Genomic DNA, 18,079 nt, shown 5'->3' on the forward strand with positions numbered 1-18,079 from the left:
CCATTGGTCTATGTGTCTGTTTTTATACCAATATCATGCTGTTTGGGTTACTGGAGCCTTGTAACATATTTTGAAATCAGGTAGTGTGATGCTTCCAGCATTGCTTTTTGTTGTTTTTGTTTTTGCTTTTGTTTTTACTCAGAATTGCTTTAGCTATTCTGGCAGTTTTTGTTTTTTTTTTTGGTTCTATTTTTTTTTCTACTTCTGTGAAAAATGGCATTGGTATATTGATAATTATTGTGTTAAATCTGTAGATTGCTTTGGACAGTATGGTCATTTTAATGATATTAATTCTCCCAGTCCATAAACATGTCTTCTCATTTGTATCCTCTTCAATTTTTCTTTCATCAGTTTTGTAGCTTTCCTTATGTAGGTCTTTCACTTCCTTGGTTAAATTTATTCCTAGGAACTTTTTTGGTAGTTACTGTAAATGAGATTGCCTTCTTAATTTCTGTCTGAGGTAGTTCATTATTAGTGTATAGAAACACTACTGATTTTAATATGTTGATTTTTTTTATCCTGAAATTGTACTAAATGCATTTATCCGATCTAAGGGTTTTTTTGGTGGCATCTTTACGCGTTCCTGGATATAAGATTATGTCATCTGCAAAGAAAGATAGTTAGACTTCCTCTTTTCCAATTTGGGTGCTTTTTGTTTCTTTCTCTTGCCTGATTGCTCTAGCTAGGATTTCCAATACTGTGTTGAATAGGAGGGATGAAAGTGGGCATCTTTGTTTTGTTACAGTTCTCAAAGGAAAGGCTTTCTTTCAGCTTTCCCCATTCAGTATGATGTTACCTGGGGGTTTGTCATATACGGCCTTTATTATGTTGGGGTATTTTCCTTCTATGCCTAGTTTGCCGCGAGTTTCTAATCAAAAAGTAATGCTGAATTTTATCAAGTGCTTTTTCTTCATCTATGAAGATAATCATATGGTTATTACCTTTCATTCTTTTGATGTGATGTATGACTTTTATTGATTTGCATACGTTGAACCCTCCTTGCATCCCTGGTAATCCATGATCCCACTTGATCATGGCATATTACCTTTTTATGTGCTGTTGGATTTGGCTTGCTAGTATTTTGTTGAGAATTTTTTGCATCTATGGTCATCAGAGATATTGGCCTGTAGTTTTCTTTTGTTGTTGTTCTATCTTTACCTGGTTTTGATATCAGAGTAATGCTGGCCTCACAGAATGAGTTAGGGAGAATTCCATCCTCTCCAATATTTTGGAATAACTTGAGGAGAATTGGTGTTAGTTCTTTGAAAGCTTGGTACAATTTGGAAGTGAGTCTATCTGGTCCTAGACTTTCCTTTGTTGGGAGGCTTTTGATTACTGGTATAATTTATTTCGTTATGTATTATTGGTCTGTTCAGGTTTTCTGTTTATTCCAATTCAATCTTAGTAGCTTGTATGTGTCCAGGAATTTATCCATTTCCCTACGTTTCCAGTTTGTCATAATGTATAGTTGCTCATAATGGTCTCTAATGATCTTTTTTTATTTCTGTGGTATTCATTGTAACGTATCCTTTTTCATTTCTGATTTTGTCCATTTGGGTCCTCTCTCTTTGGGGTTCTTGGTTAATCTAGTAGCAGTTTACTGATTTTATCCTTTTAAAAAATCAGCTTTTCCTTTTGTTGATCCTTGGTATTATTTTAGTCTCTGTTTTGTTTGTTTCTGTTCTGGTATTTATTATTTTTTTCCATTCACTAATTTTAGGTTTGGTTTGTTCTCGCTTTTATATTTCCTTGAGGAGCATTATTAAAATATTTGTTTGAAATCTTTCTACTTTTTGATGTAAGCACTTATTGCTACAAACTGTCCTCTTTATACTGCTTTTACTGTATCCCATAAGTTTTGGTATATTATATTTCAATTTTCATTTGTTTCAAGTAATTTTTAAATTTCCTCCTTTTTTCCTTGACCCATTGGTCATTCAGAAGCATGTTGCTTAATTTTCATGTATTTGAATAGTTTCTAAATTTCTCTAGTTATTGATTTCTAGTTTTATTCTATTGTAGTCTGACAAGATACTGAGAATGATTTCAATTATTTTAAATTTACTGAGACTTGTTTTATGTCCTAAAATGTGGTCTGTCATGGAGAATGTTTCATGAACTGGTGAGAATAATGTGCATTCTGTGGTTGTCAGATAAAATGTTCTGTAAATGCCTGCTAGGTCCATTTAGTAAAATGTGCAGTTTAAATTCAATTTTTTGTTAATTTAAAAGGGAAGGAAATTTTGTCACAGGCTACAATATGGACAAACCTTGAGGACATTCTACTAATCAAATTAAGCCAATCATAAAATGACAAATACTGTATGGTTCCACTTATATAAAGTACCTAGAGTAGTCAAATTCACAGAGACAGGCAGGTGCCTATCATCTATTATGATGTACACAATGCTGAGAGTGGGTTGTTGACATTACAACTATTATTGTATTGGAGTCTATCTCTCTCTTTAGCTCTAATAATATTTGCCACATATATCTGGGTGTTCCAGTGTTGGGTGCATATATATTTAGAATTGTTATATACTCTTGCTAACTTGATCCCTTTGTCATTATGACCTTCTTCATCTCTTTTTTCTATATCTGTTTTTGACTTAAAGTTTGTTTTATCTGATATAAATATAACTACTCCTGTTTGCTGTTGGTTTCTGTTTGCATGGAATATATTTTTTCTTCCCTTTCACCCTGTATATGTCTTTACAGGTCAGCTGAATTTCTTGTAGGCAGCATATAGTTGGTTCATATTTTTTTAAACCACTCAGCCAGTCTATACCTTTTAAATGGAAAGTTTAATCTGTTTACATTCAAGGTTATTATCAATATGTGAGAGCTATTCCTGTCATTGTATTAATTGATTTCTGGCTATTTTGGACATCCTTTGTTCCTTTCTTTTTCTCTTATTGTTTATCATTATGGTTTGGTAGATTTCTGTAGTGGTAACATTTGAGTCCTTTCTCTTCTTTATTTGTGTTTGCTCTGCCAGTGAATTTTATACTTTCATGTGTTTTCATGATGGTAGATATTGTCCTTTCTTTTTCAGGACAATTCAAGAATTTCTTGTAGAGCAGGTCTAATGGTGACTAATTCCCTCAGCTTTTGCTTATCTGGGAAATACTTTATTTCTCTTTAGCTTATAAGAGATAACATTGCTGGGTATAGTATCCTTGACTAGCAGTTTTTTTTCCCTTTTCCCAGAAATTTGAACATATCTCATTTTCTCCTGACCTGTAAGGTTTCTGCTGAGAAATCCACTGCTAGTCTCATGGACGTTCTCTTGTAAGTAACCAGACAATTTTCCCTTGCTGTTTTTAGAATTCTCTCTTTGTCCTTAACTTTTTACAGTTTGACTACAATGTACTGTGAAGAAGACCTTTTAAAATTATATCTGTTGGGAGATCTATGAGGTTCCTATATCTCGATGTTGTAATCTCTTGCTAGGCTTGGAAAGTTTCCAGCTAGTATTTTGTTAAATAGGTTTTCTATCCTTTTTGTTTCTTTTTGCCTTATGGGACACCAAAAATATGAATATTTGGACTCTTAATGATGTTCTATATGTCACTTAGGCTTTGTTTATTCTTTTTTTAAAAAAATTTTTTGTCTGACTATTTCCAAAGACCTATCTTCAAGTTCTGAAATTATTTCTTCTGCTTAAGCTAGTCTATTGTTAATGTTTACAAATGTATTTTGTATTTCATTTAATAAATTCTTCAGTTTCAGAATTTCTGTTTGGTTCTTTGTAATGATATCTATCTTCTTAGTACATTTCTCATTCACATCCTGAGGTCTTTTTTTATTTCTTTGCATTGCTTTTCTGTATTCTCGTGTATCTCACTGAGCTTCTTTAATATTATTTTGAATTCATTTGTGGTATTTTATAAATTTCTTTTTGATTGGAATCTGTTGCTGAAGAATTATTGTGTTCCTTGAGGGTGTCAACTTTACTTGCTTTTTCATATTTCTTATGTTCTTACATTGATATCTGTGCATCTGGTATAATAGTTGCATCTTCCCATTTTTAAAATTTGCTTTTATATGGGAGGACTTTTTCCTAAAGCTATTATATCTATGGTGTTGTTTGGGTAGGACATTTTGACTTTGATCCTAGATGCATGCAGTAGTGAGTCTCCATATGACTTCTTCAGCTGTAAACAGCATCTGTGGTATCTGCGGTTTCCTCAGGGGCTTAGGGTGCTATTGTTAGTGGAAGCTGTGGTGAAGTTTTTCTGGGGACAAGGATGCCTGGTGATCCCGTCCTTTGGCCCCGGTGGTGGCAGTGGGCTGAGCATGCATGTCCTTGGGTCCCAGGGAGGTGGATACTGGCACTGGTGTTAGTGAGTCCAGACAGGCCAATTCTTGGGACTCCAGGTGACTTGCTCAGGTGACAGTAGTGGTAGTGGTGGACAGGATTTCAGGGCCCAGAGAAGTGGGTGTGGCAAGGGTGACAGCAGTAGCTGTGGTGAGGCAACCCTCTGCCTCCTAAGTGGTCTGTGCTGCTTTTGGCAGTGGCTGCAATGAGCTCGGCAGTTCAGTCCCCAGGCCTGCAGATGGCATGTAAGGGTGGGTGCCACCTGTGGTGTTAGCAGGAGGTTGAGTGGCTCTGAACTCAGGACCCTGGGAGAAGCTCTCAGGTGTCAATGGTGATGGAGTGGGCTGGGCAATTCTCTGGCCCCAGACAAGGTACTGGCACTGGGTGGCGGGAACACAGAGCCAGGTCAGGTGGACCTGTCCCCAAGCCCTCTGCTGACATACACAGACACTGGCTGTTGGTAGGCAAGTGTGGGGTGATCCCTTGGCCCCTGGTGGAATGCTCAGATTGGGGCAGCAGTGGCTGTGCTGCAGCCACACTATTAAGGAGGGTGAGGTTGCTTTCAGTGGCAGCAGCCAGATGCAGGCGGCTAAGGAGTGCTTGCTTCACTTGTGTTTCAGCCCTGTTGGCAGCAGCCCACAGTGCAATGGCTGTACAGGGGGGATTTTGTCTTCAGGGTGCATGAAAATTTGTTGTGGTTTCACTGCCAAGGGCAGTGGGGTTATTGCCAATAGCTCACACTTCAGCCCTGGTGGCAGCATCCAGCCATGGCGGTGGCCGTGGGAAGGAAATGTCAGTGGGTCTCCAGGGATATCAAGATGAAGAAGCTGTTGGGCGCCCAGGCAGGATGCAGTCTGGTGGAGTCTGGGCTCTCAAAATCGTGCTGTGTTGCAGCTGCTTAGGGATCTGGGGGTGTGTGGGATCCAGTGTGAGCTTCCTCTCTGGAGCAATGCCCTCACCCAGGCTACAGGAAGCTCTCTATGTTAGCCTTAAGGCCTACTATAGTCTAGAGGCTCTCCCGTGGCTAGGATTGCAGGAGTCCATGGTGGGAATGTAGACTTCTAGGGGTCTCTCACTTACCCTTTCATTGCATTGAGGAGCCTGGACAGGCTCCCAGCCAGTCCTGGCCAAGCAGGGTGCCTTGCTTCCATCTACTCCCTTGATTTAGGTGTTTCCTGTCACTTCTCTGTTGAATTCCAGTCTTCTCTCTCGGATGATCTATTCAAAGTGTGATTATCTACCTGCTATTTTTGTTCTTCTTTGTGGAGGAGGAAAGTACCAGATGCCTCTAGTCAGCCATCTTGAAGCCTATTATCTTAGTTTTAAAATTTTTAGTCGTTCTGGTGTTTTTATATTTGCTGCTTCTCCTCTTTTTCCTTTTGAAATGATTAACATTTAAAAAATAAATTTCCCCAATATTACTTTTTTCTTTCCAGCAGTTTAGAATTTGTCCCCCTGTTTTTATCCTTCAGTAATTACCCCTGAAATCTTATCAGGCATATTGAGTACAACAACATTTTAAAATTAAGTTGAGAACCTGGCTTGCACCTATAGTTCCAGCTGCTTGGGAGGCTGAGGCAGGAGGATCCCCTGCCCAGGAGTTCAGGACCATCCTGGGCAATATAGCAAGATCCCATCTCTAAAAATAAAAAATTAAAATTAAATAACATTTTTGCTCTGGTCTCAGTCAACAAAGGCCTTTAGAACATTTGTGTTTCCATTTTTTTCTTCTAAACATTCATTCTATTGTCAATATTTCAAATTTTTCATCCCCACAAATCAGACACATGAGTGCTGTTATTTGATATAAGCATTGCTTACTTGGAATTAATGACCTACTTGCCATTTCATTTGTTCACCATTCCCTCAAGAATGTCAAGATGTTATTACAAGATACTTCTCCTTCTTCTTAAAGTAAATCCTCCAGAAGTTCCTTTACAGTGGGGCCCCCAGTATAAACCGCTTCAGTTGTGTTTATCTACAAACGTTTCCTTTTATCCTCATTCTTGAATGATAGTTTTGCTGACAATGCAATTCTAAATTAATAAATCTTTTTTCTCAACATCTTAAAACTATTTATCCACTGTCTTCTGGCTTTTTTTGATGTTGGGAAAACCCTGGCTGCCTTCACGGTATTTGTCTATTTATTTATTTGCCTTTGAAGTTCCGCAGTTCCACGACTATGTGTCTATATGTGGATATCTTTTTATTCATCCTGTTTAGGATACACCGTGCTTCCTGGATCTGCGGAGTTGCATTTTTTATCAGTTCTAGAATATTTGCCAATGTCATCTCTTTTACTATCACCTTTCTTCCATGCTCTCCCCTTTCTCTTTCTGTGACTCCGGTCAGATGTATGTTAGACCCTCTCATTCCAGCCTCTAGATACATCCACAAATGTGTGCATTTTCTTTTTACCTGTGAATAATGCACTATCCATTTAATTTATTTTTTCAACCTGAAAATTTTTTCACCTCTGAAAGTTTCATATTTGCAAGACCGTTTCTTCATTCCTGATCGTTTCTTATATGTTCTTCGTATTGTGTATTCTTCTCATACATACCTGGTTTGTGTTTGGTATTTGGCCATTCCAACACCCGTAATTCTTGAGAAGCTATATCCAGCTCTTGAGTCTGCTGCGTCCGACTAATAGGGGTCTGCTCCGTATGTATTTGGCGATCTTTGCTTGTGAGGCCATGCTGCTTGTCAGCTTGGGACTCCAGTGGGCCTGAGTTGCGAATCCACAAGAAAATTCGCTTCTGTTTCTGCTTGGACTTGAGGGTACCCTCGTCCACAACCTCCAAAGTCCTCTTCCAAGATTTTGGTCAAGAGCCAATAATCTCAGACTCAGCTTCTTCCCCTCATTGCTGTTCTAAGGATCAAATTCCCCACGACCATGCTGCTATCAGAATGTGGCCTCAGGAAAGCCCCCCCTCCCATGACTGCCTGCAAGACTTGGTGGTACTCAGACTGGTGGTACTCAAACTCCCATCACACCACACTGCCACAGCTCTGTTTCCCACCTTCAAGGCTTTGGCTGCTGGCTGACCTCACACATACACGTCGCTCCTGGGGCTCTGTTCTCATTTGTTTGGTTTTGAGAGCACAGTCTCTGAAAACCTCTCCTACCTTTGAGAGGCCAGCAGTGCCTCAAAGGGTGCATGTCATCTGAAGTCTGACCACTGTGGAGTAGGAAGGGCCCTTGGAGCTTCTAGACATTTATGATACTGCCACCATCATTTTTTCCTATCCAAATCACAACATATTACAATTTCACCTGTTATTTTTAATCTTCTTATTTTAAACCCACTATTCCCAATTATAAAGTCTTGTAAATTGAGATTCTGTTGTGGATCATGTCAGTGTTCTCTGTGTATCTATACAGATTATTTTATTAGGTGAATAGGATAGAAATCTACACCAGCATTCTGCTACTGAGTCAGCACAAGATGTTTCATACACATTCATTTATCCTTTCATTCAGGTAGCAGACATGTATCAAGCATACACTTCTACTAGGTTCTAGGAATCCCTGACCTCAAAGAGCCTGCAGTCATAGAGACAAATCACTTCTCCCATCCCAGCCAACAGGAGAATCATGAGTGCTAATGAGCGTAACCCGTCTAGAGGCAGGTGGATTAGGAGTCAGAGCACTTGCCTCTTTCAACACTTTGTCCACACTTTGCTGGAGGGTAATGGATGTTTAAAGTCACACCTCTCCAAAACTTCCCCTTCCACTATTTGATATGAGGTGTCATCTGACAAATGAGTTTGAGGTACCACCTATGTGGACCTACCTGCGAAATTACCCCCAGCTCTGCATCTGGGCAGTTTGGCTGGTAGATGTTTCCTTGCCAGCTGTCTCAGTTTACAGGGCATGTCCCATTGGTCCGCACTCTGCTCCGTGGGTCCAGAGCTGTTCTGTCCTGGAGATCATGGCCATCCTGCGGGTCCACACCCAGCCAAGGGATCTGCGGCAGCCTCATCAAGCTAGTAAAAGAACCGGTCTTTATCCCCCAGGTATAAAATGGACACCTGATGAGAATGGAGTCGTTACCTTCGACTGCCGAAACCGTGGCTGGTAAGAGCTCATGGGGGAGAGGTCTGCAGCCCGGGTATTTATCTCCTAGCTTTTGGGTTTTGCCTCGTCCTCCTCCACTCCCGCCCCCTCCCCCATCGCCACTCAAGGGCCTTGGGTGTGTAGAACCGTAACCCAACACAAGAGCAGGAAGAGTGCCAGTTACAGTCCTCCCTTCCCTCCACAGCTGCATTGCTCCAGGACCAATCATATTGGTCTTTCCCAACCTAAACCTCCTTCCAGGACGCTGAGCTGTCTCCACATCAACCCTTTGTTAGACTCTCCTCTCCTTCAACACCCCATTTTTGGCAAGTTTGTAACAGGATCTGAAGCGCAGCTCTCTGCCTTTCTGCTGCCGGCCCCTCAGGGACCCTGGCTGGTCTAAATCAAAAGTGACAAGGGTACCTCCAGGGCTTGACCTGGCCCATTAGGTGGGCACATTCCCAACCACCGCCACCCCAGATGGCTTCAGAACTGTGTCTAGTGTTTATGAAACATGTAAAACCTGGGATGGATGGGTTGCCCTGAACTTTGGGTGGGCTTGAGCCAGCATCAGAATAGAAATAACTGCAGACACCTTGGTCAGGTATTGGTTCTGGCTTTGGTTTTCCCATCTTGGACCCTTTCTTTCTTCTACAGGTACATTCAAGCTGCCACTTCTCCCAAGGATATAGTGATTTTGGTGGACGTGAGTGGCAGCATGAAGGGGCTGAGGATGACTATTGCCAAGCACACCATCAGCACCATCCTGGACACCCTGGGGGAGAATGACTTTGTTAATATCATTGCGGTAAATGTGCCTTCCTGTTCTAGAATAGCTCTCACTTGCTCTAGAAATCATACGCAGGTGCCAAGGTGACCCACCACCCCTGACCACCCTGTGACCTGTGTGAGCGTCTTTGCCGGGCCTGGACTTTGCAAACTGATGCTGTTTATTCTCCCCTCATGTCCCCTCAACTCACTGCAACTGCAGTACAATGACTACGTCCATTACGTCGAGCCTTGCTTTAAAGGGATCCTCGTCCAGGCGGACCGAGACAATCGCGAGGTGAGTGTCCGCTGTGGCCTGGCACTTCCACAGGACAATGGGCGGCTGCCTCTGCAGACTGTGTCTGTGGCCCCTTTTGCTTATTCCCATGGCACCGAGAATGACAGCAGAGCACATTACCCATGGAAATGACCCAGGGAGTCGCCCTGTAAACACACTGCTACTTATCAGAGCAAACCATGGACGGAGAGAGACCTCATATCGAAGGGAAGCTTGCTTATTCAGGACTGGTTTTTCATCCTGTGGAGTATGTGGGACTCAGTTTCCCTTTTTGCCTCCCACGTGGGCCTTTCTCTTATGTTGGTGTTTATGAGAGGAGGTCTCCCTGCAAGGAGGGCAAATTTAGACCCAGTGAGTGTTGTCCTTTTCCCTGGTAAAAGACCTAGGAGGAGAGGACATGGCAATAATTTCTTAAAGGGAGCTTTTGCACATCACAGATTCCTCCCTCTGTGATGGGGGAATTGGACTTTGAGTTCCTTTTGAAGCCAGGCCTCTGCCCCAGGCACTTCCACAGTTTCTGCTGTGAAGCATGCACCCCTGGGCTGCAGGCTACAGGCTGCAGGCTGCGGGCTGTGGTCTGGGAGCCGAGGTTACCCTGCCGCCATCCCAGGACGGTTCCCCCACCTGCACTTAGCTTCACACTTGGCATTTCCCACCAGGACTGGCCACAGATTTGTACCAAGTCATTCACCCTCTCTCAGTTTATCTCGGGGGCATTTCAGAAACACCTCTTGTAGAGGACCAGTCCGTGAACTTAGACGCATCATGGAGACGCAGGCCCTGCAATCACATCTTTCTGGATGGCCCTAAACAGCCTCCTAAATTAACATCAAACATGAAGCTCCACTGGCACATGCAACACCTTGATGCTGCTCTAATATCTCACCCATGACAGCATTTCAAACTGCTGGTGGAGGAGCTGATGGTCAAAGGTGTGGGGGTCGTTGACCAAGCCCTGAGAGAAGCCTTCGAGATCCTGAAGCAGGTGCCTGCTGTAATAAGGCCTGGGAGGGGAGGACTGGGAGGCAGGGGGCAGGTGGAGGAGGCAGGGGGCAGGTGGAGGAGGAAGGAAGGAGGCAGGTGGAGGAGGAAGGGGGCAGGTGGAGGAGGAAGGGGGCAGGTGGAGGAGGAAGGAAGGAGGCAGGTGGAGGAGGAAGGGGGCAGGTGGAGGAGGAAGGAAGGGGGCAGGTGGAGGAGGAAGGAAGGGGGCAGGTGGAGGAGGAAGGGGGCAATTGGAGGAGGCAGGGGCAGGTGGAGGAAGAAGTGGCAGGTGGAGGAAGCAGGGGGCAGATGGAGGAGTCAGGTTTGGCCTGTGGTCATGGGCATGCCCTTTACCTACACAGTTCCAAGAGGCCAAGCAAGGAAGCCTCTGCAACCAGGCCATCATGCTCATCAGTGATGGCGCCGTGGAGGACTACCAGCCTGTGTTTGAGAAGTATAACTGGCCAGATTGCAAGGTGACCCTCCCACAGGGGTCCGGGGAGAGAAAGCTTCTCCTACTGCCATGGATAGGATCACCAGCAGGGCCCCGAAAAGGATGGCCCCCATTCAAATGTGCTTTCCTATTACAGCCATTCTTGCCTTCAGATACATTTTAATTGAGTGTTCCAAAATTATGGCGACCTGAGACACAGAGGCCTAATGTAGGAGGTTTGGGTAGAGGGACCAGAATATGGTGTGGGGACATCAGAACTGCCGGGCTGTAAACCTTAGCCTTGCACCTACCTGGCAGCTCCCACGGCCCTGGGAGAGCTGTGTTGCTGCCCGGGCCTAAGGGGGTGAAATGGGAGAACCCGAAGACAGAGAAGCACTTGGCCCAACATCTGAGACTCACATAAATGATGCTAACATTACTATGACCAGGAATTTTGCTGCTGAGTCCATCTGTGTCTTGTGCATTAGGTCCGGGTTTTCACTTACCTCATTGGAAGAGAACTGTCTTTTGCTGACAACATGAAGTGGATCGCATGCAACAACAAAGGTGAGTGCCAGGCCTGCAGGCGCCTTCCCAGCTGCACCTGAGCCCTGGAGGTGCTGAGCATGGGATTCCCCGTGGGCCCCTAAGAGGAGCAGCGCTACGTCAGGAACAGAAGCCTCAGCCCCTCCTTCGTATTTGGAAAAAGCAAGGTGAGACAGTGTCAGCTCTGTCTCCGTCCTGCCTCCATTCCTCTTTTGGCAAATTAAGCCATGGACTCTAGTTCTGCTCCCAGACAAAAAGCAGAGGGTCACTGTTTTCTTTGGAATAATGTTTTGTGTGTGAATGGTCCTCATCTATCTCTGACCAGACACCATTGATTCAACAAAAATTCACTGAGCATCCACTCTTCACCTGGCACCGTTTCCAGGCACCAGGGGTCCAAGAGGGATCAGGATGGACTCAGGGTCAGTCTGCCTTTTGGTATTGTCCAGCAGAGAGACATACGAGTAAACCACCACCCACATACAGCCTGAAATGTGCTGTGATGGTAGAGAGCCGCAACTGTTCAGGGTGCAGGGGGGCCATGGGAGAGGCAGTCTCCAAGCCAGTGGGGTGACTGGAAGGGTGTTCCAGACAGAGGGAACAGAGTGCTCAAAGGGTCCAAGACGTCCTGGGAGTGGAGAGCCACTGCATCTCACTGGCGAGGGGGATGAACGCGCTGGGAGGCAGGGGCCAGGAGAGCGGAGAGGCCATCCATAGCCTTCTGCGCCATCTGCCCTTTGGAGTGTCACCATGGCTCCAGGGAAGAGGCTGTGATACCCACCCTACAATCCCAGCAGGACAAGGACCAGAGGAAGGAGGAGCAGAGAGCCAGAAATCTCTGCCTCTGATTGGGTTTCCTGAAGACAAACCTAAGAGTGACGAAGGCTTATGGGGTGCTCTCAGGAGATGCTCCTGCAAGGAAGTGGTGAAGGCGGGGTGGGGAGAGGGTGAGGCTGACCCCCAATGCCCTTGCGCCAGGTTCTGCTGCTCCTTCGTGGAACTCTTAGCCTCCCAGAGGCCTGCAGCTGCCCCTGGGTAAAGGATGCAACTGTGGGGAAGCAGCTCCCTGTATCCCCGGCCAGTTTCTAGAGAGGACACGGCTGTGAGCCATCAGCAGCTGGGGAGGGCACAGGCCCTGGCGAGGGGTTCCTCAGGGAGCCCTGCCTTCCATACCCACGCGGCCCTCTCCACCGCAGGCTATTACACACAGATCTCAACGCTGGCGGACACCCAGGAGAATGTGATGGAATACCTGCACGTGCTTAGCCGCCCCATGGTCATCAACCACGACCACGACATCATCTGGACAGAGGCCTACATGGACAGCAAGGTGAGTTTGGCAGCAGCTCCCAGCTAGAGAAGTCCACCCCGGAGTTACGGACCCCAGGGAGCAAGAAGGGACTTCCTGGGTCAGGAGAGGGGTGGGCCTAGCACCTCCTTAGGAAACGTTAAGAAGGGGTGGATGAGGCTGCTTTTCCATGCATTTCCTCCTATTTCCCAATAGCCCTTGGCCCACTAACGGGGCCATTGCCCATATGCTGCCCCAAACTTCCAGCAGACCTGCCAGGTGCCCCCAACAGACAGGGCCCCTGCTCCAAAGTTGTCCCTCCCTCCTCCCCACAGTCTTCGCCTCCCTCATGATCCTTCTCTCCCACCTACCCGGGGGAGAAAGGGGTCAGACTGAGAATCCATCACCCACAGCTGGATCACATGTTCTCCCTTCCTGGGTCCCTGCACTTTCAAAGGACTGCAGGCAACAGTGATTTGCAGAAAGGAATAAACATCAAAGGGAGAGCTTCTGATGGGACCTTTTTGGGGAAGGGAGACCTTTCTGCCACTTCTCAAATCCCCATCACATAGGCAGCCACCTGCTTCAGTGATGGCTTATTTATCAGGCTGGGCTCCAGAGAGACCTGAAAAGAGTGGCTTAAATAAGACAGAAGTGAACGTCCCCCTTGGGTAAACAAAGCCCAGAGCTGACCACAAGCTCTGTGGTCGTCAGGGACCCAGGCTCCTTCCTCCCATCCCCTTTGCTGTCCCAGGGATGTGACCCTCATCCTCATGGTCAGGAGGCTGCCGGCACATGAGTCAACTGAAACCACATTTAAGTATCCGGCTGTGGAAAGGGAAGGGGGATGCTTCGCCCCTGTGAGGCTCTTGCCAGACCCAGGAACTCACCTCTCACTGGCCAGCGCTTAGTCCCCATGCTGACAGGGGAGGCTGGGAATGCCACGGTCAGCTTTCTTCAATTTGCTCTATGTCCGAAGGCAGTGGCATGCTTACCTCCACCTGTTAACAGTAGGCATAAGCCATCTGGCCAAGTTTGGGATGAAAAGCTCATTAATCCACTTTAAAGGGGCTCAGCCAACAAGGCCATGCCCAGCAGATGTCATCCGACCATCACCGACTGCGGCTCAGAAGGGACAAGCCAGCTGCCTTGGGCAGGGGTCTCTGTCCCTCGTCCAAGCATTCGTAGGGCCCTGTGTGTCAGGGTCGATGAGAGAGAGGTGGGTGGGGAGAAGGATGGCAGGAGAAGGGGATCTTCTTTGAGCTGTCTTCCCATGCACGCTGGTGCCTGCGCTTCCCCTCCATCACCCATGCATCCATCTACCTGCCAGTAGCCAGACCTGTGGGAGGGGCCAGGACGCTGGTGCACTGTGTGGGCCTCCGTCACGTGGGAGTGTTGTGGTCATGCCACGGGAGCTGGAAAGCGAAGACTTTCAGAAGTCTGAAATCCAACGAGAGAAGCGGGGCGCAGGCCATACCTGCTGAAGGTGGCCTGGAGTGTTGGGTATGAGTTTGGCAGAAGGTGGTGGAGGAACCGTGGCTTCCCTGTGTGCTGTAACTGATGTCAGATGGGTGGTGCTAGGTTGTTCTTAGCGTTCTATGGACGGCCTGACCTTCTGGGGCTCTCTTACCTCCACTCACGTAGACGAGGTCACAGTTCACAGTTTTTTTTGTTTTTTTTTTTTGAGACGGAGTTTCGCTCTTGTTACCCAGGCTGGAGTGCAATGGCGCGATCTCGGCTCACCGCAACCTCCGCCTCCTGGGTTCAGGCAATTCTCCTGCCTCAGCCTCCTGAGTAGCTGGGATTACAGGCACGCACCACCATGCCCAGCTAATTTTTGTATTTTTAGTAGAGACGGGGTTTCACCATGTTGACCAGGATGGTCTTAATCTCTTGACCTCGTGATCCACCCGCCTTGGCCTCCCAAAGTCAGTTCACAGTTTTATCTTCACTTTTACTCCTGTCCCTCAGTGAGAACTGCGCCCCCGCAACCAGTCCCTACACACCTCTGTTTTCCTCCTTCCCTCTCCTGTCCCTGACTTAGGAGTCCCTGAAGTTAAGGGTCACCTGCAGATCTCCCAGGCCCACTTCCGAACCCTCTGAGTGGAGGGTGTCACTTCCCTGAGCTCAGGGCAGGTGCCCATCCTTGCAAGGGTGTCCAAAAACACGAGTGCAGGGACAGCGGTGACTGGACCCCGCCCAGGCTGACACATGTCGTAGGGTAGAGCAGGTCACAGGGGCCTACCAACAGTCTGGGAGCTGCTTCCTGGGGAGGCAGGGGCAAGCTGGCTTCACACATTCCTAACTCAGGAAGGAGACTGGAAAGTCCTCATGTAACCTGTGGAGATGTGTCTAAGCTCAGAAAAAAATTAGATGGCATTTCACTCTCAGAAAGCCTTACTTCTAACTCTAAACCGAAAACTCAGATGAGGCGAGGGAAAGAGATGTGGTGGTCAAAACGTGCTTCCCTCTCCGAGAAAGTGACCTGTGGACGTCCATGACTCAGCAGCCTCCTTTAGTTGATCTCAGCCGAGGTCGGACTTATGAAATCTGTCTTCCCACATGCTTGTCAGAAGCCTACCTTTGTTATAAAGTGGAGCACACATGCAGATCCCCTTTCAAATAGCTGGAGGAGCAGGCACAGCAAGCCCAGGCAATCAGGGCAGAGCCCTCGGGAGACCAGCAAGGGCTCAGCTCTGGTGCTGTGAGTGGAGACCGTGTGGATCTGACTGGGGTGCTAGGGATGGCCCCAAGGCCCGCTACAGCCACACCATGGCCTGCCCTTCCTCGGGGTGTGCTTGTGTTTCTGGGTAGCTCTGGGTCGATGTCCTCCCTCTCACCTGTGGCAACCTTCAGTCTGTATCAGAGGTTTGGAAAGCTGGTGCTGTGCAAAGCCTCCCTGTTTCTAGGCAGGCACAGATGGGCCTGTTCCCTGGGTTCATGCTCAACACAGCCTGGGCCTCGCTGAGACGAGAGAGCCTAGTGAGTGTGCTTGTGGCCGGGTCATGGGCTCAGGACCCTGCTGAGTGACATCAATCTGGTCCTCCCCTCCAAGCCACCTCTGACCCACAGCGTTCCTTTTGCAGAGAAGGGAACCCTCATTTGGGATTTCCTCCTTCCCCTTGGGAAGGTGACGCTGGATAATAGATGCATGACTGTGAGTTGTCCGCACTGGGTGCTCTGAGCGCAGCACACCAGTAGCCTTAGGCCGCGCCCTCTGACCCCTGTCTCCCCTCCCTGTCAGCTCCTCAGCTCACAGACTCAGAGCCTGACGCTCCTCACCACTGTGGCCATGCCAGTCTTCAGCAAGAAAAACGAAACGGTGAGTGGCTGCTCCTGGAGAGGCTGCAGCGGGGATTACAACCTGGGGCCACAGTGGCATCCTTAGACTATTCTTGACTTGGCTGTGCCTCTGAGGCATCTTGGGAGGGTTTGAATGCAGATTCCCAGGCATGTCCCAGAGTAGCTACCCTAGACTCTCCTGGTTGGAGGTGGGCTGGAGGTCTGTGCCTTTCCATGGCTTCCCCGGTGACTCTGCTTGCCGGCTAGTGGTTGTTTCACTGCTCTGCAGTTGGAAACCCCGCCTTGGGGATATAAGGCTGGTGGATCACCTGCCAGCCTTCCTGCAAAGCCACGCTTAACCTAGCAGGTTGTGCAGACTCTAACTTGTTTGTTTGTAAAGGCCTCTGGTGAGGGGATTTCTAGAGGATTCCATCCTCCATCTGGTCAGGAAATGTTTCATTACAGGCTCTGTATGCTTCAGAGCATCCATGAATTATGGTCCCTAAGATCCCGATAACTTCACCCTCTGCCATGAAGATTAATATTTCATTTAACTTTGGATTCCATTTAAATATTACAACTTAAATATTAATACTGTGTATTAATCTTCCTAGCAGCTGAGATTGCTCCTGGGACCTCATCTAATAGAGTCTAGATTTTTATTCCCAGCCTAGAATCTAACTGTAGAGGGAGAACCACTTAAAGCCTAAGTGGCCTCCTCTTCCAGGCTCTGGACAGGCCAGGGTCCAGTCTGGCTTGTACACAGGAAACCTGGGTCTCCCCCACCCCTTGTGTCTTTCCTTCCAGCGATCCCACGGCATTCTCCTGGGTGTGGTGGGCTCCGATGTGGCCCTGAGAGAGCTGATGAAGCTGGCGCCCCGGTACAGGGTGAGCCTGGGTCTGTTCCCTGTGGGCATCACAGATTCCCAGGGAGCCACCTCCCTCCTCCCCCATGGTGGGAGCCTCTCTCCAGGCAGTGACAGCCAAGCCCAGAGCTGGGATGGGACCCCTCCATCACCACTCAAGAAGTGCAGGTGCTGAGCATGGGAGCAGCAACTGGTGCCCCTGGGTCCCTTTCCCACCACAAACTGACTTGCTCTGTGGCCTTCAGCAAGTCCTTCCCCTGCCCAGTGCCTTGGTTTCTCAGTCTGTTCCTCTGCGCCACACAGTCCTGCTGTGAGCATGAGTGAGATTAGATCATCAAAGCACCCAGAACATGTGGTAGGAAAGAAGTCAGGTAATAATATGCATTATGATGGTTACTATAAACAGTCAAGTTTGGAAAGGACGCCTCAATCAATGGATGGAAGCATGGCTCTGGCTCGGTTATGTTCCTATTGAAAACACTCACTGCTGTGAGCTGCCATCTTTGACTGTCCTGTGTCCCTAAATCCCTGCCCAACTCCAGATGCCCACCACAAACAGCAGGCCAAATGCCCCTCCACCCTGTACTCTGCAGCTTGGAGTGCATGGATATGCCTTTCTGAACACCAACAATGGCTACATCCTGTCCCATCCCGACCTCCGACCCCTGGTAGGTACAAGTCTTCTTTGCCTTGGGATCCTTGCTGTATGGGATTTGGGGGTAATTCACAAAAATGGTTAAAACAACAAACACACATTGGGCTCCGTTTAGGAACCCAGTGGGTAATATGAGAAAAAAAACGTATTTGAATCATAGTCCCTGTTTTCAAGTTGTTTATAATCTAGCAGAAGAGACAAGCCAAAAACATGTGAAATGACTGATGAGTGGGCCAGAGAGCACGTAATGAAGCGTGCAGTTTTGAGGCTAAAGAACCCGCAGGGCCATTATTCACATCCGCTTGGAGTCTCTTGGTACTCTGGGGGCCTGTGAAGTTGGGTGAACAAGGAGCTAACCATAGAAATGCCAGGGGAGACTTCTCCTGAGTGGCACAGCTTAGGACGCGTTCCTGAGTCCTCCTGGCCCTCCCAGCCCTCTCCACCCTGACGCAGAGGCTGAGTATTTTCACATGAGTTCAACTGAGCAACTGATGGCTGAGGAAGTTGCATTGTCTTATCTGAAAGCTCTGCCTCCAGGGCTAAGGAGCTAGTCCTGCACATTGGCACCACGCAGCATATGA

At 47.4% G+C, this 18,079-nt stretch overlaps 1 protein-coding gene across 5 annotated transcripts in view; it reads left to right on the top strand.

Annotated features, from left to right (window-relative positions):
* CACNA2D4 (calcium voltage-gated channel auxiliary subunit alpha2delta 4) overlaps positions 1 to 18,079 on the top strand; it is a 130,084-nt gene that overhangs the window by 27,137 nt on the left and 84,868 nt on the right. For all 5 annotated transcript variants that reach the window (XM_021667814.2, XM_021667813.2, XM_021667815.2 and 2 more), the window contains exons 7-16: positions 8,342 to 8,402; positions 9,039 to 9,189; positions 9,373 to 9,447; positions 10,343 to 10,432; positions 10,791 to 10,904; positions 11,350 to 11,428; positions 12,604 to 12,737; positions 15,940 to 16,017; positions 16,785 to 16,865; positions 17,437 to 17,511. In XM_021667814.2, the coding sequence (XP_021523489.2) occupies positions 8,342 to 8,402; positions 9,039 to 9,189; positions 9,373 to 9,447; positions 10,343 to 10,432; positions 10,791 to 10,904; positions 11,350 to 11,428; positions 12,604 to 12,737; positions 15,940 to 16,017; positions 16,785 to 16,865; positions 17,437 to 17,511 (938 nt within the window). The remainder of the gene's footprint in view (positions 1 to 8,341; positions 8,403 to 9,038; positions 9,190 to 9,372; positions 9,448 to 10,342; positions 10,433 to 10,790; positions 10,905 to 11,349; positions 11,429 to 12,603; positions 12,738 to 15,939; positions 16,018 to 16,784; positions 16,866 to 17,436; positions 17,512 to 18,079) is intronic.

The sequence above is a fragment of the Aotus nancymaae genome, unplaced genomic scaffold, assembly GCF_030222135.1.
Source record: "Aotus nancymaae isolate 86718 unplaced genomic scaffold, 86718_ANA_hifiasm-v0.15.2.pri h1tg000016l, whole genome shotgun sequence".
Taxonomy (NCBI): Eukaryota; Metazoa; Chordata; class Mammalia; order Primates; family Aotidae; genus Aotus; species Aotus nancymaae.